The following is a 23,658-nucleotide window of genomic DNA, read 5'->3' as shown; positions in this document are numbered from 1 at the left end:
TTTCCATCAGCAAACAAAGTGCAATTCTCATTTCTGACTTTTTTATAAATCTCAGCATTTTATATGGTGATATGTGACTTTCATCTTGTTCATTACTAAGCTACTAAGGAGAGATGTGAACAACTCAAACGTTGCTCGAGTGGTCAAGTAGCAACAAAAGCTGTGCACCAGAGAGCATGCCAAATACACAAGTGGTTGTATTTACACATACAAATACCAAGTTTATATCAAGATACACAGAAATCTTAGTGTCAGTATCTTCACAGAGCTTTAGGAAATGGGCTCATGGTGAGGGAGGGCTCTTGATCTTGTAGATTTTGCTAAAAATGCCCTTTAGAAAACTGGGGACCTCCTAAGGAGTTGTGCTAACAAGTTTCAGCATGACCAGGTTTTAATTTTTTGTAATCAAAGTAAATCAGGCCTCCTTAGAAAAGCACTGTTGCTAATCATCTTCCAAAAAGTCAAGTTTAGAAGTCGGTGTTCAAAAATATTACAAAGACGAGTGTTATGCCATTACAGTTCTTTATTTGTTTTTGAATCCACAATCTATACAAGTATTTACAAGGCATGAAAATGGATAACAGCACAAAATACAATTGAGGTATAAGCTAAGAGCACAGTATGTCATGTTTCAATAAATATAATTCAAAATTTGTAAACTAAGTGACCAGATAGATGCATCTTGTTTACTAAAACCATATAAAATATCTGTTAAATCTCACGTGAGGTAGAGGACAGTTTTGTGTGTCATGTAATGCAACCACAGCAACTCTTAACAATAAGACTGTACATCATTGGCAAAGTATTAAAAATTGTTGAATGCACTGATCGTTTTTCACAGGCTTTTACAATGGTTTCAGAATAGTCATTCAACCTGTTGCCTTGAGCTAACACAGACTCTGGTTTTGCAGCTACTTTCTGTAATTTGAGAGAATTATACTGGCATGTCAACATCAATACTTTCGAGAGAGAGTATGAAAACACTAAGAACAGATTTTGTCAATCACAGAAAGCAACATAATGGCAACAAAATATTTTAGACCAGCCTTTTATTATTTCCTAGAATTAAATACAGTACAGCTGTGCTTTCCTTTAAGTGAGGTATCTATATTCGAAGGAAAAAAAAAAATCAATTGATCTTGTTACATTTAACCATTTTTCAAATAGCAAAATTTTATACCATTTGTTTGCTGTGCTTGATGAAGTGCTTAAAACTAATTTTTCAAGCATTTTCCAACTGAATCACTAACCCTGAAAAAAACAATTTTCTAAGTAATGGAGACACACCCCAAAATTCTCATGCATTTTGTAAGCAATAAAAGCTTTCACAAAAGCTAAAAAATGGATGTCTTTTTGAAATAGAAATATGCAACAAACAAAATTCTACAAGCTTTTTGTAATGAAAACTGATGAATACTCACTACAAATGTAATAAGCAAAATGAAAACTGAAATTTGCAGCTTTCTGCTGCTTACTACTGACAGCTTAAATAAAATTACTAAAGTATTGCAAGCACAGATTAACAGGTAGGTGTAATTACGTCTTTTGTCGACTTCGCCAGGTTATAGAAAACTCTGTTGTGTGGATTAATTACACGAATTAAGTGCAGAAAAAATACAAACTTGTTATCTTTACTAACAATCAAAATATATACTCTACAAACAAGTGAATCCTAGGAAGCTGACCATGACAACATTTCAAGGCCAACTTCATGACTAATGCTAGGTAAGTTTTCCAAAAATTTCATAACACATTCTAGCTATCCCCTCCCCCAATATAAAACAAGAATGTATGAATAAAACATTGTGACTTCTAAAATATGGGCCAAGACTTATTTTTTCAGGCCACCAGTAGCTTTATGCTCCCACTCAACCTTTCCTACTTCACTAATTGCATTATGCCTTTACTATATACAAATGATTTTACACCTAAGCTATCAATATATTAAATATAGAATAAAATTAGTTTAAGAATGTGAAACGTAACTACATTTATCTAAATACTCAAACTAAACGATACGCTTTACAAAAACTAAAACACAGACTTAGTTAAGTTTGGAGATTTAGGTAAAAATCTCTTTCGTCTAGGGATGCATGGCTACACCGCGAACAAGGGTGCTTTCAGACTGCCATAATTACAAGAGTTTTACTCTCTAAGCGATTTTTTTCTTGTTGACTGAAGTACACAAAGCATGTGAAAGTTCTCTTTTAAAAAAGTATAGGAGCAAACTAGATACTCACCTTGAATCCTACTGACTTTGTTCCAAAAGGTGCACTAGGCAACTCCGATCTTGGTCTAGGTATTTAATAATGCAACTTTCAAAATTATGGACAATTTTAGGATTTTTTCCTACAGGCTTTGTGTCACAACTATCTGGGAAAATGACTTCCTGCCTGAAAGATCAGCAAGCAATAACTGAAGGCAAAACAAATAATAATAAACAAAACAAGCATGCTATGGCTAAAAGCGAGGACCTAATGACAGAATTAGTTTCTACCATTAAGTGTGCACTGAAGTGAGGGCCCTTAAGTGTGCATTCCAAGTTCCTATATTAGGCTGTAAAATAAACCATTCAATATAACTAGCATAAGGTAGTGAAAAAAGGTCAACATATATTTGTTCTAGAACTGATACGGTATTATTTACAATTTACTAAAAAACTATCTTTCAAAGACTGTGAACACACAAAATCTATGGCACATTTATGTATACATTATTACTTAAAATCAGTATAAAATTAAGTCTACACATATGAAAATTATTTGTTATGTAAAGAGCCTGAAAGTAATATTTAAGAATTTTAAGAGGATTACAATAATTTAAAATGCATTCTAACTTCAGATTAACTAAATGGAATATTTACAAAGCTACTTTTAAAGTCATTTTAATAAATGTTCCATCAGCTTTTTCAGCCAGATGTTTTAAAACGATTAGAAGGCCTTATCTGCAGCTGGAATCGCTAAAACTTCATATAGCTGCTTGAGTTCTTGCAACAGTGAAAATATCAGTACAAACTATGGCCGCCAGCATTTGAATAGTCTACAGCATAGGCCAGTTAACAGCTGGTTGAGAGCTGGCTGAGGCACAGGAACCCGGGCTATACTAGTACTCCGCTGCAATTGCCACTGCTGAAAATCAACCGGTGGCATGAGGGGAAATTTGAGCAGAAGTCACGTAACATAGACAAGACCCAAATGGAAACGGAATATACAGTATTCTAATATAATAATCCCATGAGGATTCCATACATTCAACAGCTAAGCTATAAATACTGTGGTAAATTAGTTACTGCAGCTGTATTAAACGAGTCTGTATGGCCTTATCTACACTGGCAATCGAACAAGTCTGGTTCAAAACACTGATACTGAAAAGCAACTAGAAACGATATCTTTTGATCCTTTAACAATACCCGGATGAAACTTCTCAGTTTCCCAGGACGGTGTTTTCTTATTTGCTCATCTAGCTAACCCAATGCAGGTTCTGTCAATCAAGCCGGACTACTTCAAGCTCCATTCCCTAATAATCACACTTCTATCAACATTCTTGCCTACTCTCCCTACAGCCATGTATTTGGTGGTGGTTACAATAAAACATTCATTCTGTTTTTAAAGCAAGTGCTGCATATACAACCAGAACCATTTACAGTCAGCACCTTTCCTTCCAAACCACGCTGCAAAGAGAGGCTTTTTCCTTTTCATTGTTTTTAAAGCAAAAATTTGCAGATGGAGTTGAAGAAGGGAAAAATGTAATCTGGGTCTTCTTTTCTGATCAACACTGACAAAGAAAATTGTTTGGCATTTTTTCATCTAACTTGCTTTAATCGTCAGTGTAAATACGACACAGAGTTCATAAACAAAATTGTACACAGCTATAAAAGAATCATCCTGTGACTCCATGACATTTACCACCTCATTCCTCATTCAAAGATATGTGCAATTTTATCTTTCTCTGTGATACTCAGTCCTGTTATACCACTAAAAGAGAAACAAAAAAACCCTCAAAAGTTTCAGTTCTACTACTTCAGGGAAAAAAAAAATCATTGTAGGCTTTTACTAGTGGTTTCATCCAAAATTAACTGAATTATTAAGAAAATAATAAACCTAAGTACCTCAAAACCAGAAGCTAAAGCCCAGGTTAAAATTATGTAGTGAAATACTAGAACTACTAAAATATTCCTAGTCACTGACATAATCAGCTAACATCTGTCAGCTGTATCAAACTTTTTGGAGAGAAGTGCAAAAAATTATTTCTTCATCCAACTTTGTAGTCATGCGCTTAATCCACTAGGAACCAGACTTCTGAAGTACTCAAACATTATATATACATAAAACAGTAATTCTGTACAATTACACATTTTCAAATGTTATAGCTTAACAAACATGCTGTATTTCTTAATCCATGGTAACATTACCATGCCATTCAAATACAGAGACTATCAAAATGATTTTCAAAGTGCCGTATCTCAGAATTTTATTTTTTAAGCTATTACCACAATGTCAGTTAAGGCTTGTTATATGTAAATGAAAGAAAAATCCACAAGTTGGCAAGAGGCTCAAAGTGTGGAGGCTTAGGGTACTAAAGAAATGACTACACATTTTTTAATAAATGCTTCTTGAAAGCATTAGTATCTGAAAGCCAGTTAAGCCAAGCTTTCTCGGTTTCTAGAAGGAAAAGCCCCACCTTTAAGCCTTTTCTTGATGTTTCTTTCATATCTACTATATAGAACAAACGAAAATATGTGAATTTTTCATTTCCAAAGATTCCACTGTAATTGTAAATTTTTTAATTTACAAGAAACCCCTAATGTTTTCTTCTTCCAGCACGGCAAGCAAATGCTGGCTCTAAAACTCTTTAGATTGATAATGAGTTGTTAAATAGAAAATACTGAAAAGATCAGCTTGACTTCACACAATGAAATTATGGGAAAAACTCACGCTGGTAAATCACTTTTGATGATCAATCATCTATCATTGTGGCAATTTTGAGTATTACCTTACAGATGAAAAGCTGCCTTTACTTTCCCCAGTTCGAGAACACATAATTCTCACTGAAACCCAACCTATTTTTGACCTTGAAGAATTCAGAATGGTTTTCATGTACTTTTACAACTGATTGTGCAATTGATAGCAAAATAAAGGTCACCACATATATTTTAACAGACAATGTTAAAAGGTATAGAGTCCTCAAGACTGCATTAGAAATAGACAAACTGGTCACTCTAAATCAAGAGTTTCGTATTTTTCATTGTTTGAGAAAAACACCAATACAAAGAAATGCAGATTTTCATTGGTTAGGAAAATCTAAAAATGCATACCTATCTCTATTTATTTATATATATGTATATCTTCATCTGGACTTGTCTGGGAAATAGAAATCTGTAGAGAATACTTTTTCTTATCACACAGAAACTGCTCACAATTCATTAAAAACCAAAACACCCTGTTTGAAGGACGCAGTCATGCTTCCTCTTCCAATTTCTATTTTCCCTTCCCATTTTTTGAAGATTTCAAGATCTGTAGCTTCAATTCCTTTATCATCATCTCTAACTTTTCCCTTGCCTCTCGTTCTTGTCTCAGTTCGTCTTGAAGCTCTTGTCTATCTGCCTCTGCGTGATCCAATCTCAGTCGCAATTCTGCTAGCTGTAAAACAGAGAGGGAAGACATAGAGGCAGAGCAAATTTTAGCAAACTTACTTGTAAATGTCAACTATTCACTTCAAGATACCACTGATGACTGCCCTATGCATCAGATAGAAGTGTTTCAGTTGATCAGTATTTATCAGCTCATCATCTACAGTTATCAAGAATTATGCAGTTACCTACCACACCATTAGTAAACGACATCAATATGCAAAGTTGCATAAACATCACACTGTAATTAAAAAAAAAAAGGGAAATGCTTATTTCTAAATACATGTAAATTGCAGTTATATGAACTGTCGCACAAGACCATGTCAATAATCCATAAATCCGTCAGGAAGATTGTGATCGTGTCTGCATCAGACGTTTCACAAAGCCCAGAATAAATAGCACTTTTTTATTTCCCGGGTTTATTTCTCTTACCTGACAAAATATTACTTATTTCAAAGCTTGAACGCATTTCTAGAACAAACAAAACCATCAACACTGTTTTCTGATACCCTTTAGTAAAAATGAAACAGAATTACCAGAAATGACATTCAGAAAATCTTGAACATAACCACCTGTTCATTTATGGGTGTGTTCAAATACAAACATAAGTCCCAAATGTTTTTGTGAAGTATTTTGTGTTTAAACACAAAAATTAAATATCTTTTCATCTTTGAAGTGCAGTAAAACCCAGACTTGCTAGAGCGTCATCAAAACTTATTTACAGTGAAATCTGGAAACTTCTGATTAATTTTTCAAGTGTGGAAAAGTTACTGTCAAATTGCTTATAGATATACTACCAGCAGTTAAACCAGGGAGGAGACTAGAAACCAGTTATCTTCTCTACCATTGATTTAAGGAGTTATTTCTTACAAAAAGACCTTACTGAATCTAAAAAATTCATCTGCCTTTATAATGATAGGTATCTATCTGATCTAAACCATCACTGAGCATACATCTCACTGAAAATGAGGAAGACATGAGAATGAAAGAAGCAGGAGCATAGAGGATTGCAAGCGTTGGCCAATTGCTATAAAGGGCAAAGGAACTGCTGTGCTGGTTTTACAGAAACATCACGTTCACTGGACCTTCATCTCCACTTGCATAATCAGAAATATTTAAACAGTTCTTTTTATAATCAGAAATATTTCAGCAGTTCTTAGACAGCACGAGGCTATTAATGAAAGTCTTCTGACTCCACTACTTTAAGTGAACTGTTGCAGTACAATAATGCTCACTGCCTGCATGTTGCAGCACGTACTACATAAGCACATCCCTGGCTGAGTTTTGATTTCCAGCTCTAAGGAAAGATTCCAGTACTGGTTATACTGCCCTATTGGGATTGACGGGGTAAAGCAACAATTAAAACTACACAATTCAATAAAGAAGTCAAAAAGAGGGAGATACTTAGTGCATCTTCAGACAGGCCTAGAAAGAAGAACAGACATTTAAGCAAGTTGCAAATCCCAAATTATTAATTTTGTTTAATGTACAAAGAGGGTTCCTCCCTGTCCACAGTTCTCAGACAGAAAGGGCAGCCTGGGCAACTGCTTCAAGAAGACATCGCATTAAAGCTTTTTTTAAATGCTGTATACACAGCTTGGGGAAGTTACCTGTTGCCAGGACCTCTGTTTAACTCGGGTACTTCTGACAACTGCTTGGAACCTAGGGTCCAAAATCTATTCTAAGATGTGATAAATAGAGAAAAAGGTTCAAATTATGTGTTGCGAATAGCTCCACCACACAGGTAATAACAGAGTAAATTTTCATGCAAGGGACATATTTAGTTTTCAAAGTCTAACTTCAAAAGTATCAACCAGTTTGCTTGGGGAACAATCTATGGTTTTTACCCTCTAAAGAAAGTAAACCACACAAGCCATATAAAACATGTTATACATGATTATCTTCATAAATTAGAACATGTTGTTACTTGCAGTAATAGGGCTTGTACCAGATGTTTAGTAAATCAGGCCTTAGTCAGAGAGGATTATTTCTGGCAGCAAAGGCTAGGAATCTGTGGAGTGGGATGTCATGAAATTAAATTCATGAGAAGGATTTATGATACTAGTCTCTGCCCTACTCCCCAAAAATACCAAAACCTGTCTCTCAAGTACTGCCTGTTTCTTAGTTTGAGACAGTGAGAACAGGAAATATACACAGCTATGATCAAATGACCACAAAGCTTTACCGAGCTTAAGTTTTAGATTTTGTTTACTTTAAAAAAACCTGTGAAGACTAGTTTTCTGTGACACAGTACAAAAGACATCAACTATACATTTAATCATAACTGCAACTGACTTTGTAAAGGGACATTCCAAGGCTCCCTTTGGCCTTAACTATATTTTTCCCACTGGAATGCACGAATAACCTCCAACATAAAGAAGCAATAGTCAAAGTTAAAAGGAAAGTGAAAGAAAAAATCTCCACAGGTTTTGACATATGAACCCAAGAGGCAGGAATGAGACAAAAATATGATTTTCATTTCCAAGAGAACTCTTGATCAACTGTTTTGATAGAGCACAGAAGGGGTCTCAATCAGATAGCACAGAGGATTCTACACCAAGAAACAGAGAAGCAAGGTATGCTACTAATCTGACAAATAGAGGGTTGAGAGGTTCAGATTTTTTTTTTTAACATAAAAGGAAGAAAAAGAGGAATAGCTTATTTCTGTAACTAAAATGAGAATGTTTAATTCTGTAACATGGGCAAGCTTATACACATTAAAAACACAATTTGTTTTAAATGGGGATGTAGCAGACCTTATGTTCAAGATTAGTATTTCATAAATAATATCATTTGTTCCTGTAAGTTGCATTCTACCTCAGTCTCAATCAAGGAACAGGGAAATAAATATCGCTGTCACTGTGACCTGTTTTTATATTTGTCTATGGTATCAGAACAGACAGAGAAGATGAAACTTTAAGGTGGCTGAGCAATAGCTTCACAATTTCCTGATACACCAAATATGGTTTGGTTTGAAATGAACTTTCCCTTCTCACCTGTGCTGCATATTCAGCTTCTTTGTCTTTTTCTAAATTGGAGTCACAGCTACACTTTTGCTTCATCACTTGGTCCAGTTTCTTCTCCAAGTCTCTCTGCTCAAAATAAAATTCTTCCATCCTTTGAGCATGCTCTGTTTGCAAACATTCAAGTTCTTTTTGTAAATTCTGCTGCTCTTCAGTTAGCTCCTTCATAGCTTTAGAGTTGCTTAACATTTCCACTTCCTGTCAAGAAAAATCAGGATCACATACACCTTGGTTCTAAGACCAGAAAAGTAAAAAACTGAATTTAAATGTGTATCTAGAAACAGTGAGGTGAAAAAGAGCACATTTATCTACTGATAACAACAGCCTGATAATGGTATTTATCTACTTATCAATGACAGCCTGAAATTCTGCAGCAAGCATTTTAATTTTTAAGAAATTGTTTATACTTGCAAGTACATGGAGCTTCCAGAAACAGATTCACAACTTCCAGCACTGAACCTCAGAAAGCAGCAGCACTGATTTACTAAAATATACTTTGAAGATGCAAGAAGTGTATCATCAGAAAACAAAATAAATGTGTTTGATTTCTTTTTCCACTAGCATTTTGGCATTTTTTAAAGTCTTAAATTTTTTTAACTTATCTACAAGCTTTACCTCCAACAGGAGAATAACTTAAAAGTAGCAGCTCTAAGGCCCTATCTGAGCTCATAGATTCTGAGCTTAACATTAAATAAACTACAATAAAATATCTGGTCTATGAATGTAAGAAGCAAAACCAGTATTTACCTTAATTAAGAAAATAGAAATGAGTGTAAGTGAACACCAGCTTTTAATGTCATCCATTACTAAAAGACTAATAAAATCCCCCTAAAAACAAGAGCTTATCAAACAGAAATAGGAAGGTGGTATTCTTCTTTTATACAGGGCAGTGATAAGACCACTCCTAGCATATTGATGTCTGCATCTCTAAAAGCCTGAAAACTGCGAAATTTTGGAGGACTTAAACTATATTTGCCAAAATACTTAAATTTTTGGAAAACACTTTGAACTGAAATAAGTCGTTTTAATTTGGATAAAAGAAAAGAAGCAGCTGCTTGAACACAGTAGTTGCAAACTGAAAATTCACCAATTATTAGTGGACTTGAACCTAATGAGCATAAGGGATATTAAAGAGTTGGTGCTGGATTCAAGCTAGGGGGACAAGTGTGTTTTGGTGTTTCTAAATGAATGTAATCTGTGATACTGATTCTAGAACCAACACGCTAACTGATGTCAAAATTGAAATGCACTCAGATTGGCACTGTACCATTTGAAGCTGCTGTTTCCTCCGCAAAATAATATTTAGTTTTTCTTGCTGTTTGATGTAGGTTTTCATTACTTCTTCCATGATCCTTCCCTTGTCATCTTCACAACTGATGTCCTTCATGAGAGTGGGGGACAAGGTTCGCACATCACTACCTACTTCAACACGGCTAGAGTCTCTAGGGATTTTGGAAGAAACACGTTCAGATTTTCCACCTCTTGAAGAACGAGTTGACACAGGTGGATCTATAGAGAAAAAAAGAACACAGCATAATAATCACAGAAAATTAAACTTCCAGAGTGAAAAAAATGCAAAGAAAACTGAAGATTAGAAAAAGATCCAAAGAATTTTTGGAAAACTGAAGTGACATCACAAAATACTAGCTTGGTGTTGAGCTTTCCAAAATGATATGGTATAAAAAATGAAAAGACTTCAACGTCATTTTCACTACTCACCTAAACGTTTATGCTGCTCCACGCCAGTTTTCAAGTCAATTTTTTCCTGTTCTTCGAGAGAAAGCTCTGGATAGGAAGCAGCTTTTTTGTGCTTTCCACTACTGAGCTTCTTCTCTGACTGTCCAGGTGAGGATTTAATTACTTCTGAAGCTTTGACTGTTGTTTTTGCAACATCCTTATATTGTGATGCAAGAGATACATTTGGGGCCACCACTTTATCACACATATAAAGGTAGTAACTGAAACAGTAAAATTAAGAATGAAAGGTAAGGCATAATAAATGATGACTGGTAGAGAGCAGTTTAATTTAATGTGATTTCAAACTGTAAAAGCTTCAGTGAAAAATAAGCATGCCCTTTTTATATTTTTCCTATGCAAAAGAAATCCTAACGATCCACTTAATAATCTTTACTGAGTAGATGTATCTAGATAAGGTTTTGAGGCTAACAAGAGGACTTTCCAAACATGGCTGATTAAAAAAATCATATAGAAAATCATATGAAATCTTCATTTAAATGCAAAGAGTGAAATTAGAATGCTCCTGAATCCAGACTCTCTAGCATTTCCATAATCCTTATATTAGCAGTGGAGGATGGGGGAAGCGATCAGTGTAGTGGGAATGAGCCTATCACTCTTTAAATAGCAAAGCTGTGCACTGACAGCGCTGGGGCATGTCTGACACCAGTGATGGACCTTCTTTCCCACATATACTGAGAGATCCCTCTGGATTTTCAGAGCTCCTGGACTCCTGGGAGCATCCTTCTGTACCGCCCTAACCTAGCCACTCAGCTTTTGTCTAGTACAGAGGGAAAAGACTGCCAAATGTGTTAAGGTCAGTGCCAAGAGAATCAGTGTCGCAATGCCAGAGTTAACATTGCTGTCTTCAATACTTTCCCTTCTCACAGTTCTGAAGGAAGGCACCAACAGAAACAGCAAACTGAGGGCCCATCACAGAAGTTCCACCATTCACGTGTTTGTGTGGGAACTAGTTTGATGTGTGTGTGTTGCTTTGAGTCTGATCTCACCCATCTACAGTAAATGCAGAACCACTCGGGGATGAGGGTAAGAGGTACGTCAAGAAAAATTGTTTCCCTTGTTGATGCAGATGACAAACTCTGTACTGTGTTGAGGAAACGCACTTGGTTTCTAAACCCAGGAAACTAATCAACAGACAATTCGTCTGTAGCCATTACTCCGGTGTGGAAGAAAGCCTTCAAACACCTTTTAAAAGTCTTTTTTGAAAGGAAATTAAGTTGCACTCATAGTAAATAGGCCCTATGCAGCTTTCCACATGCATGCATTGTATTATAATATGAAAGATTAAAAATTATCTTCTGTCATTTCTACTCTGAAAAGGGAAATTGTAATTACATTTCAATTGTATTGCCTACTGAAGAACACTCATAGATCACAGCTTGAGTCCTGTACCAAAAACCACTCACAAGCAGTTCATTAATATTTACACGAAAAAATGCATAAAAAGTTAGGGTTCAATTATTGCTCTGCTATCCCTGAGAGTTCTCCTAACAGTTCATGTTGCAAGTATGTTTTTTTCAGTTTGAATTATTTTTAAATATCCAAAAGTATATAAATACCTGTACATACAGTGCTTAGAGATCTACACAGGAAATTCAGTTACCTGGGATGGAAAAAGGAGGGTGGTTGAGGATCAGTTTCTGCTTCTTGCTTTATAACTGGATACCACTGCGATAAGTCCAGGCTCTGCTGTGAATCTGCCTAAAGGAAAAAAAGTAAATTGCTAATTGGAAGATGGATAAAAGCTATTTACATTTTCATAAAAGCTCCCCTGTGGAACTGCATTTACACTGTTAATACATACACACCAGAGAAAGTGGGGTAGTGAAAAATAGGGTCTCTTTAGCAGAGATGCAGGGTGATGCAAGCCACAGAAGTTTCTTCGGTCTCCAATTTCCCATTACGGGCAAAGTAGCAATGAAATGAAAAGAAAATCTCTTTACAAACCTATATAAAAGCTCTGCTGAGTTTCCAGAACTCTGCCAGAGGCATACTAGAAATGGGAGACACAGAAAGCAGAAACTAGGATTCTCAAAAGGTTGTAGGAGCCTCTTGCAATAAAGTATCCACAGCACCTACCAGGTACTTTATTACAAAACAAAAACTGAATAAATTGGAACAATTACTGGTGTGCCAGACACAGAACTTTCTTCAGTTGTCACGAAGTTTTATTACAGGAGTGTGCAAAGCTGCTGCAGTAACATGACAACTCCATTCCCTTTGCAGTAACAAACAAAATTAATTCAAGTGCATCAGAATATATAATCTTAAAAAACTTCTGTTATTCTGTATTTGGATAGCAATTCTTGTTCTGTTTGTTGTCTCAAGTAATATTTTTGGAATTACTCTTTAGTCAAAGTTACTGGTGATACTTCATGCACCACTGCAAAGTTACTATTAATTTCAAGTGAAAGGTGTCTTGTCATGCATTTAAACAAGACTCATGGCTAAGAAATTGGTTCTTAATTTCATTGTATTAAAATAGCCTTGGGAAGTGGGTTTTTGGGTAAGGTGTGGTTGGTTGACCCCAGCCAGCAGCCAAGCACCTACACAGCCGCTCCCTCACCACCACCCCCAGGGGGATGGGGACAAAGCAAGAAAACTTTTGGGTCAAAGGAAAGACAGTTTAATAGGTGAAAGAACACAAAAAAAACCCCAAGTGAAGCAAAGGATGTTGCTCACCACCTCCCACAGGCACACTGATGCCCAGTCAGTCTCCAAACAACATCCACCTTGGATGCCCAAACCCCCTTCCTTCTCCTTCTATTTTAATTTTTTATTGCTGAGCATACACCCTACTGTACCGACAGCTTCATCTCATTCTAACATCTTCACAATTCTTTGTGTACAAGATATAGTATAAGAAAAGTTTATATTTACACACCCTAAAATAAACGTCACACAACTTCATCTCTGGCAGTTAAGAGAGTACCCAGTTACACACATGTGGCTTGTACCAAGGTCTGCAGAATCAAATGCCACTTGGCCATGAGAAAGACCAAATCCCACCTACAATATTCTGGTCAAAACTTCCAGCTCCCTAAATTCAGCTCTAGAGATTAAACTGAAATTTAACTCCACCCCTGCAGTTCCTCAGATCAGTTCCAACGCAGATAGAAAGGAGGGAGGGCGCAAGTAAGCTAAGCTCCAGAACAGTGAATTCATAACCAAGCCTTTAAATAATAAAGATTTGAAATACAGCGAATAATCCCTAGAAAAATTGCCTCATCCTTACACTTGTCAAATTTCTTCTACTTACTCAGATCATTCTAGTAATTTAAATAATGTACATATATTCTTCTACTTATACTGCAGCTAGTATACAGTAATCCCTTTTTAACTTCTGAATCACATCTTGTCCATGTTTTAGAACTCACATTTTAAATTTACATATGAAATTATCTATCAGGTAATCTCTATTTTCAAGTTATTAGGTCAGATTTTTACATTCCCACCTATTTCAAATGGAAACTGACTTTACTGTCTATCCATTAGTGTGCATTTTGCAAATGAATTTCATAACATGCAATCAAATTTTTACTTAGGAAAGAAAATGAACAGTAGCCATAAATAAACATGAAGTCTTTTTCTAACGTGATTCTTCCCTCATCATCCAGGTTAATAAAATAGAGATAAAGAATCTACTTCAATATATATCTGTACATTTCATTACCTAACAATCTGTTTAGTTTAGATTCTCATAAGTAATTCTGTAAACACAATATATCCAAGTTGAATTGAATGACTTTCACCTAAACTGTTTGAAAGGGCTACATGAAAAATGTCTTATTTTTCTTCTAAGCTAGTTGTACAAAGCTGTTGTTTAAGGAAAAAAAAATATAGATAAGTAGTGGTTTCAGCCTAATCATTAAGCCAGTAGTTTTAGCATAGATGGGATTTACGAAATGTTAACACTCCACATTGCGAGCTTTTCCCCACACACCGTGACCATCTCAAGGAATTAGTCTGAGAAACAAGGCAAAGTTTTAGCGCAGAGCGATTATCAGAAACCGTCACAAAGTCAAAGGGAATGAGGATTCGATGGCGCAGAGATCAGCACAGACTTAGCGACAGCTGTTCCATGAGGAGCAGGTGGATGTTACACTGCAGTCTAGAACTCAACAGAAAATGAAAAACTCGGTGACAATCAAATATACAGCTTACAGCTTTCTTACTAGCAGAAAGAACAGAAAAGAATTAACCTTGGGAGTACACTGTCTGCTCTTAAAATACGGAAAGCAAAAGTATTTGCACTGTGAGGTGAATAAACTCAGAGTGAAACGCTAAGGAGAAAGGCAAGGCACAGGATCTAGGATGCTCTAAAGACTATGGGATTTAATTCATCATTTATTATTACTGGATGGACTAACACCTAGCCAAGGGCAACTGTTCTTTGTGGGCCATCCAAGATAACCTCAAAGATGCGCCAGCACTTCCGAGGACTGACTCAGCAAAGGCGGTAAGAAACAAATGGAAAATCCTGCAAATAAATTTCCCTAGGAGCATAACAAAAGGTAATGTCTACACGTTACACCTAACACCTCTCTCACACCACAGAAATGAGGGAAAAAGATGACAGAAGCAGCCCAAGCTTCCCCAGGACAAGGAAACAGAGGCCGTGCTCCAACAATCCCCTATTACTAAACTCTTATACTCTTTTGTACTTCCCAGATGAATATCCATGAGACAACAACAACAAAAAAAGCACCCTCCCCCACCATTTTATCTTTGTTCAAGTTTTCACAGTTTCTCTCTCGTTCTCATTTCATATGCTGCTCTGTAAGAAAGAACTATACAGGTCTGCAACGGAAGACTCCAGAAAGTTTTTGTATTTCATTGGCACCAGTCCAGTCCAAATTACTGTTACTGCTATTTTCAGCTGTTTTTTTCAGCTGTACACATGAAACTGAAAGATCTCATGGTCTGAAAGCTGCTACTGTGAAAAGGGAAGCAGTATGATAGGTATGAATATGGAAGACTATTTCCACTGATGCATCCACCATACTATAGTTTATCCTTGCAATGCCAGTGCAGGTAATGAAGACTGCCTTTATCAGATGAAAAGCAAAGTGTCCGTGCTATGAACTCACCTGCATCTTCAACTAACTCAGCACATGGAAGCACGCCATATTGTAGACTTTCACGGAAATTTTCTGCTAAAATCCCTCACTGTAGGCTCTCATAACTGTAAAAATACCTGTTACTACAGTAAGCCTTTCTGCAATACGAACTATTCAGAAGTTTATGCTGAAAGGTGTCAACTTGCAGCATATACCTTTTTGGGCTCAACCATCTGGCCTGCTCTTGCTGCTATTTTGAAATCCACCACAGAACATCCAACAAGCAAAATGGATATATAATCAAACCAGTAGCCAAACAGACATGTAAATGCCAAATACACTGAAAAGAAACGTAATGGTGGGGTAGGAACCATTTAAAAACTGTTTAGGTTTAAATTATATCCAAAAAATTGTACCTTCTATGAATGGAAACTTCTATGATGTTCGGTATTTATCTGATGCTTGTCTTATTATTTAAAGAAGCAGCCCTCTAAGGGAAAAATAAGCTCTGTATTTTTGAACCACAGCGCAGACTTGCAGCAGTATTTTAGGAAAAAATACAACATCTATTATTAACCATTGTCAAGATACCGGCCTACAGCTCATTACTTGGGCTGCTTAAAACCCCCTTTTTGGCATATTTATACAACTGGTTTAAACAGAGAGCTATTGCTGAACAAGCAGACTTTGGGCTTCTAAACAGCAACTTATCAATGCACCATTATCCTACATGCAAAGTCATGAGCTGGGTGGTTAGCAAGCCAGGTTGCCACATAGCGCACGTGTGTGTGCGGGAGTAAAAACAACAAATGAAGAATTAATTTGCAATACTTGATTTTCAAGCTCCTTTCTGCTTTGCTCAGCTGCTGCAACACACGCCGCATAAAACATACTCAGAGGTCAAATGGGAGAATGAAAATTTCCACAATAGCTCTGAATTTTCCAGAGACTGCATACTTTAGAACTGAACAAGAACCAACAAAGCCAAACCAGCTCGAATGAAGTTACTTGCAGCCCAAAGAGGAAAGAAATTACTGCACCTTTTGATGAGAAAAGTATTTCCATGGTGAAGCTCTCTCACAAATTTAACTCAGGCTTGATTTGACAAGCATTCTCACTTACAAAAGGCAAGCAACGCACTTCCAAAACAAGTATCTGCGTGTGAGCAGAAAGATATTTGGGAGTTTTACAAGAGTAGGTGAACTTACTTTGGACCGAGTTCTTTTCTGATTTTTCTCGCTAAATTTCTCCTTCATTTCCTCCAAGAGATGCTTCAGCTCCCGCTCCTCCGACGTCCCTAAGTATTTTTGGTTAATATGCAGGTAGCAGTGCCACTTGGCCGATTCAAATCCCCAGTGGCAGGTCCTCTTGTCCGGGGATCTGTGCGAATGCATCACAAACGTCTGGGGCGAGAACATCCCGTAGCACTCCAAACACTGGATACACGGGTCATCCGGCGCAAGGTAGAACTGAGGCGCAAACAACCCCTGGCACTTGCCCAGGCACTCATGCTCTACTTCAAAGGCACTGCCAGTCTCTTTCAACTGGGCCAAGGTGTTCTTACCAGGGAGAAAACTGCCGTTTTGTGGAAAAGTGCGAGGACGTAGTAAAGCATTGCATAGTCTCTGAGCATCGGTCAGTGTAATTAGCCCACAGGACGGAGCGTTAAATGGAAGAATTCCCAAAACCTTCAGAATGTGAAGCTGGTCGGAAGTGCACCTCGAGCAGTATATATACAGTTCGTCACACACCGTATTGATCTGTTGCAGTGAAAAGTCTCGAAGCACTGAATTCAACACTTGAGGCAGGCAGAGTCTCTTTTCTCCTCCGACTTTGAAACAGGAGATAGATTCCCCCTCCAGCATAGTCTGGGTGAGTTCTGTTGAGCTGTCCGGAGGAATGAGCAGCGGACCAGAAAGTATTTGTGGTGATGGAAGAGGCAAGAAGACAGAGGGTGACATACTTTCCTGGGAATAACGAGCTGAAAAAGCTGCCGGTCCACCCAGTGAACTCTGGCTGCTTAGGTGGAACTGTGCCAACGTGTGCTTCAAACCTGGATTTAAATTCAAAGGCTCAGATAGGGAAGTACTGTTTGGCTTGGCAGTTTCCCCGTCAGCCTCCGCAGGAGTTTCGTCATATTCGTCCAAGTTTTCCTTCTTTATTGTTGGCAATTTATTTATTACAACTCGTACTTTGCTATTTACATGCATTTCTGTCATTGCTTTTTTTAACGGAGGACTCCCATCCTCTTGGATCCCACTCCTTTTTTGGTCTGAAACTAGACCTAGAGGGAAGTTTATTTGTGGGCTTTCCATTGCTAAACACCAGAACTTTAATTAACTAAGTCTTGAATGTGCATTTTCCTGCTTGTTCATATAAAAAACAATTCTGAGTGATCTTGACTACCTTGGCTACACCAAGCTTTGCACTCCTTTCAGTAAAATGTTACTTCTTCAGCCTCCAACAGGAAAAACTGTAACCCATTTTGCATGTAATACCATAAAATTAATAACAGAGGTCCCACAAATTTTTGTTTTATAGTTTTTTCAGTTTTCCAATATAAAAAACCCACTGCAATATGTATACAAAAGGCTCTTCTTCATACCCTACCCACTATTTTATACAGTAGTCTCGTACAGCCATTTAGTAAAAAACAATGCATTGATGCAAGAGCGTCCATTCCTTGACCATTTTTTTTCCTTTAAAAAATAGACTGTCTTTTCAAATAAGTCTCTATTTAAATATTAAAATAGAAAAATGGCCTCAGTTTGAAGAACACGGATCTTAACGCAACTGATCCAAAACGCAGCTTTAAGTCGTATGAAAATTTTATTCAGCACTTTCAGTTCTTGGAGATCAAACACAATCTTAAGGGCTTGCTTTACTGTGCTGCCAACTTTATGATTTCACCACCACCGTGAGAGTTACTATGGCAGTTCACAAATAAATCCCCAAATTAAAGGCTGATCCAGATCACCCTAGAACGTCCCTAGAGAGTCACCTTTCGCACAGATGTCACTGGTGTGTGTCAGAATTTTCCCACCCCGAGTTATTAGTAATAGAGGTAAGATCCAGGCCACCGGCTAAATTCATGTCTTGTGCTAACACAGAGTCTTTCCAGATAACCTGCGAGAAGAGAAAGAGGTCAGTCCTATGCAATGCCGAAACGTGAGTTTGCTGTGCCGAAGGAGGGATGCGTTTCCCCATTAATTACGAAACAGCAGCGCGCAGGGCGCTCTCCTTTAGAACCGTAAGCCCCACGACAAGCCCTGGCAGATGGGTGAAGCTGGCAGCAGCGGGCAACTCCCGAAGCGCCGCATCCACCGCCCGGCGAGCCGCGGGCGGGCGGGGGGCGGCACCGGAGCGGCTCTCCCGCGGCGTGCGCACCCGGCAAGGACGGGCTCTCCGGGAAGAGAGAGACGAGGGCCGCTGCCCAGCCCCTCCGCCCGGGAACCGGCCCCTCGCCCCGCAGCCTCTTCCCGGAAGGGCCCGGGACGCCGCAACCCGCCGCTCGCACCCTCCCTCCCGCGCCCGTGACTCACCTCACCCCGCCGGCACCGCTCCGGGCAGGGCTCGCCCCCTCCCCTCCCCCCCTCACCGCCTGGCTCGCCCCTCCGCCCTGCCCGGCTGCCCGGGGCCTCACCCCGCCGCCCCCCCACCGCCGCCTCCGCGCTCCGCCAGCCCGCACCCCCATTCTCCCAGCCCCGCCGCCGCTCCCTGCCCCCGGGGACGGCGCGCCCCTCCCCCGCCTCAGCCCCATCCCCCCCTCAGGCGCTCCCGCCCCTCCCCCGCCGTGGGGACGGCCGCGTCCCCTCCCCCACAGGCTCCCTCCCGGTAACCCCCCCCCTCCCCCCCCCCCCGGTACCCCGGCTCCTCACCCGGCGCCGCGGGGGCTCCGGCAGCCTGGGGAGCGGAACAGGCTCCGCGCACGCACCGCCCACCCGTGACCTCACTGCGGAGACGGCGGCGGCGGCGGAGGCAGCCACGGAGACGGCGGCGGCGGCGCGCGGGCACGAACCCGCCGGCGGCGCGCGCCGCCCCCGCCCCCTCCCGCCGCCGCTGCCGCCGCCGCAGCCCCGCCCACTGTCTGGGGCAGCGGCGGGAGCGGCCGCCCCTCCCCCGCCGCCTCAGCGCCGGGAAACCCTCCCCCAGCCCCCCCGGAAAAGGGAGCGGGGGGGGGGAAGACAGAAACCCACAGGGGGAAAAAAAAAATTTCTGGTCGTCCTCTCGCCGCCTCTCCTCAGCCCACACGGGTCAGACCCGCCGCCGTTAGAGCGCGAGGGGCTGGGAGAGGCGGCCCGCAGCGGCGGGGAGCGCCCAGGCGGCGCCGCTGCTGGGGTCGGCGAGGAGCTGAAGGGGGGGCCCGGAGCGGGAGCTGGGGCGGGTGAGAGCAGCCATGGCAGAAAGGAGCCAAGCGGGAGCGCAGGCAGCAGCCGCGGCGGGAGAGAAGGGAGCGGGCCCCGACTCTGAGAGGGAGCTGTCAGGCGTACGGCTCCCCTGAGGGGCAGCAGCCAGCGTCCCTCAGCGAGGGCCCCTCTGCGACTGTCCCTCAGGGAGGGTCCCTCCACAACTGTCCCTCAGGAAGGGCCCCTCAGCGATTGTCCCTCAGGGAGGGTCCCTGAGCAAGAGTCCCTCAGCCACTGTTCCTCAGCAATTGTCCCTCCATGACTGTCCCTCAGTAACTGTCCCTCAGCAGGGGTCTCCACACAAGGTGGGCTCTGCTCTGACACCCCACTACTGGGGGACAGGGAGACGTGGGGAAGGTGAGTGGGACAGTGGTTGTCCCCAAAGCGGTTTCACAGACCTCTCCTTCCAGGCGCAGGTTCATTGTGGGGCACCGGGAGCGAGGAGATGCTGAAGCACAAAAGGTACCAAAGATGGTCACTGTGCCCGGCTGGGAAGTGGTATGATCATCTCTGTGGAGACACATTTATGCGAGGGGCTGCTCCTGCTTCAGGCTTGTCGCTGGAAGGGGAAGATGCTCTTCAGGGGCGGCTTAGTCTTTGTACAAGTAGTTTATGTATTACAAGTTTCCTCTGTCTGCCAGAAGCCTAAAGCTTTTTGGTTTACATCTTCTTTGTAAAGACTGCACTTCAGCTGAGATTAAGGCACAATCCAATTTGCTGTTGCTTTTCATCCTGTACAGTTACCTATTTTGATGCAACGTGAGTATAAAAGCATAGCACATGAAAACGGGGCAGTTGTACAAGCACCGGGCACTGCTTAACATCATCCAGCACTGCCCACAGCGAGCGGCCCGTGTCACTTCCTACCACACCAGAAGGATTAGTACAGGGCAAACAAAACCTGCCTCGTTGCTGATCAACAGAGGGGTTTGCTACACTTTAATCCTTGACTTCACACCTCTGATACGCTCAGATTTCCTCGGGGTGACAGCGCTCACTGATGGAGGAGCCCTTGAGAATCACTGCGAAGCTGCTCCGTGAGTCACCTCTTAACTTGTTTTAAAAACACCACATCAGTTGCAGTACCTACAACAATATCTACAACATTTCCTTCTGACAATGGCTGCGCAAGGAGTGATCTGGGATTGCTGATGTTACCCTGTACACAGGTTTTGCCCTTGTTGCTAACCTTAGATGGTCACAGCTGTAGGTAGGAGCCATCCTACTCTGTGTTTGCACAGCAGCTAGTACAAACTCTGGGACCTGTGGTGCTTTATATTGCAAAAATAATAACTTGCTGACAGTTTAAGTAGTAGAACAGGGTTTAGAATAACCATATAAATAGCAGTGCCTGGGCTTTTAATGGTAACTCTGATGACACAGACAATAATGGTTATATTTATTTTTTAAAACCTAAAGAAAACCACTTGACCTTTCTATTATTAAAGAATTTAGGTATAGATGAAGGAATCATAAAACTGAAGTAGAGCATGACCTCAATTTTTATATTCAGCAGAAGGTGTTGTAACAAGGATCATTGTTTTACTGTTGCCATATTGCAGCACTCAAGCAGAAGGCTTTCCTACAAATGAAGGGGTATCAAAAGAAGCCTTAATTTTATCGAGGGACGTAAACCTCCAAATTACTTGAAATCAAGTTTGCTCTTTTTTGCGGCTGCTTGAAAAAGACATTTCATAGAATGCCTATAGAAAAACCTAACTTTCCACAGGCTAGAGAAAACAGAAGGAAGATATAAATTCCTTCCATTCCATGTAGGCCAAAGCAGAGATAAAAGCTTCCCAAAAACTGGAACCAAGATTTAGTACTGGGAAGAACACAAGTATCGGAGAAATGCTATTCCCCCCCCCCCCTTAATACTCCATTTGTCCTCTTCCATCCTCATTTTCTCTATTTTTACTGTAAATCACTAAAGATTGACTCAGTCTTTCCTCAGGAAGCATTTATCATCATAACTACTACTGTTATGGGAAGGGCACTTTTCCTTACTTACATTTACCCTGCTACTTTCCATCTCCTTTTGCCAGAGTTCATCTGTGTCACTCCTCATAGCAGCAGAATCTCAGCTGAAACACATAGGTATAAAAATATCAGGCTTTATGCGTTATTTGAGCTTCAGGAACTGAAGGATTATCAGGACTGGCACTTGGGTACCTTCCAGCCACTTGAGCTTCATCACAAATAGGATCTGTGTATTTAAGGAAATTTCATGGATGTTGGACCATAAACCTACTCTTGGCTCATCTTTGCATCCAACAGCATTTGATGCAGTTTAGCAGCACACAGTGGTTAATAAACATCAGCCATTCCACCTCAATGTGCAGTTTTATATCTCCGCTTGTTGTCTGTACTTTTCAAAGCAGGGAAGTGTTTTAAACATGTTTAAATGAATTCCAGCATTGTGCAGCAGTGTGGAGTAGTACCCTGGTGCTTTTCATAAATGCTGTTCTTTAGCCTGCAGCAACACAATTACACAGGACTCTGCAAGCATCGTCTCACTCTGGCTGCTACATCAAATGCTTCTGCAGCACTTCCAGCCTTCGACAGAAAAGAGCATTGCTTCATGTAATGATTCTGCAGAAGGATTTTATAAATATTGGTATTTTTCCTCCATTTACAGTTAAGCAAACAACGAGAGGCAAAGCAGCTGCTGGAGTACAAGTGCTAAACCTTACACAAAAATGTGAACTGCGTTTGTGCAGGGCAGGGAGACTGAGGAAAGGGATGGAGAACATGCAAAAGTGCATTCGTGTTTGATGTCAATTGTCTGCTTAAATTCAGTTTAATTCTTCATTCTTCTGCAATAAAACATCTGAGGGTAAGACAAGAAATAGCTTTATGGAAAAGTAAGCACATTTGTGAAGAATACTAACGCTCTGTACGTACTTATTAAGCAGATACAAGGTTTGCTTAAAAGCCACAACAATATAGCAGATTAAAACAAGATTTCTGAATCTACCAGCTTTTGGAGCTGATCCTGAAAGACATGGGCCTGTGATACAATTGTCCAGACATTCTGGACATTCCCGTCTTCTCCACCCTCTAGGAGTTTAGGATCCGATAAAAAATAATTCTCTTCAAGTACCAATCAGTGAAACACACTATGCCATATTTCCATTTTAAATTTACTGAAGAAAATACAATATTTATAACACCACAGCGGGACTGATCTATGGATGCAAGGAAAGCAATGTCTGTAGGCAGATATTACATCTTTTATTAGACCTACTGATGTCATGGAAGCTTAGGAATTCAGTGCCATTGTTTAATGTGGGTTTCTCAAGTTCTGCTGCACATTTTCCATTTCAGGTTGCAAATCCTGGTAACTATTGTGCTGTAATGATAGTGTTGCTATAGAGCTACAATAATCAGGCAATGTAAGACAAAAGTTTGTAGGTAGAGGATTATCTAAAAAAAGATGTTAACTCTGCCTACAACTTCTACTGTAGACTGTGAAAAGCAGTTCCAAAGGCACTGTGCAACTAAAAGCCGAGTTACAGACCTCTGCAAGATGCAATAAATTGCCCTAACAGAGCATAGGAGGAATCTTCCTTTTATTATTAAGGTCTCTGAATTTTCAAGAAGTGCCAAAGCTCTGTGGAAGCTTACACAATTAACATTTAAGGTTATCTTAAAATGCAGTTCACAAATAGCACCTTCACTGCTTGGTTTCAACACCATAGGTTTAACACCAAGGCAGCCTGTACAGAATTTTTGTCTTTCATCTTTTAAGTCAGCTCTAAGGAAAAAAAAAGAAAAATATTATT

At 40.1% G+C, this 23,658-nt stretch overlaps 1 protein-coding gene across 1 annotated transcript; it reads right to left on the bottom strand.

Moving 5' to 3' along the window:
• Positions 1–505: 505 nt before the first annotated feature.
• On the bottom strand, positions 506–19,475 carry SKIL (SKI like proto-oncogene). Its single transcript, XM_074878496.1, has 7 exons — positions 19,346–19,475; positions 16,676–18,593; positions 12,011–12,108; positions 10,372–10,610; positions 9,920–10,161; positions 8,626–8,850; positions 506–5,639 (listed from the first exon to the last, which is right to left on the bottom strand). Exons 2-7 carry the CDS (start codon positions 17,780–17,782, stop codon positions 5,478–5,480), a joined length of 2,073 nt encoding a protein of 690 aa, XP_074734597.1. The 5' UTR covers positions 17,783–18,593; positions 19,346–19,475; the 3' UTR covers positions 506–5,477.
• Between the last annotated feature and the right edge of the window lie 4,183 nt (positions 19,476–23,658).

The sequence above is a fragment of the Strix uralensis genome, chromosome 9, assembly GCF_047716275.1.
Source record: "Strix uralensis isolate ZFMK-TIS-50842 chromosome 9, bStrUra1, whole genome shotgun sequence".
Taxonomy (NCBI): Eukaryota; Metazoa; Chordata; class Aves; order Strigiformes; family Strigidae; genus Strix; species Strix uralensis.
This window is presented reverse-complemented; position numbering and strand designations above follow the sequence as displayed.

What these genes read in the sequence shown, in the direction of transcription:
- SKIL (XM_074878496.1), bottom strand. Translation starts at nt 17,782, where the DNA reads ATGGAAAGCCCACAAATAAACTTCCCTCTAGGTCTAGTTTCAGACCAA. An exon ending in AGAAAAGAACTCGGTCCAAA is followed by an intron (nt 12,109 to 16,675) that starts GTAAGTTCACCT and finishes TTTTTCCTTTAG; the next exon opens with GCAGATTCACAGCAGAGCCT. An exon ending in CCCTCCTTTTTCCATCCCAG is followed by an intron (nt 10,611 to 12,010) that starts GTAACTGAATTT and finishes TTACTGTTTCAG; the next exon opens with TTACTACCTTTATATGTGTG.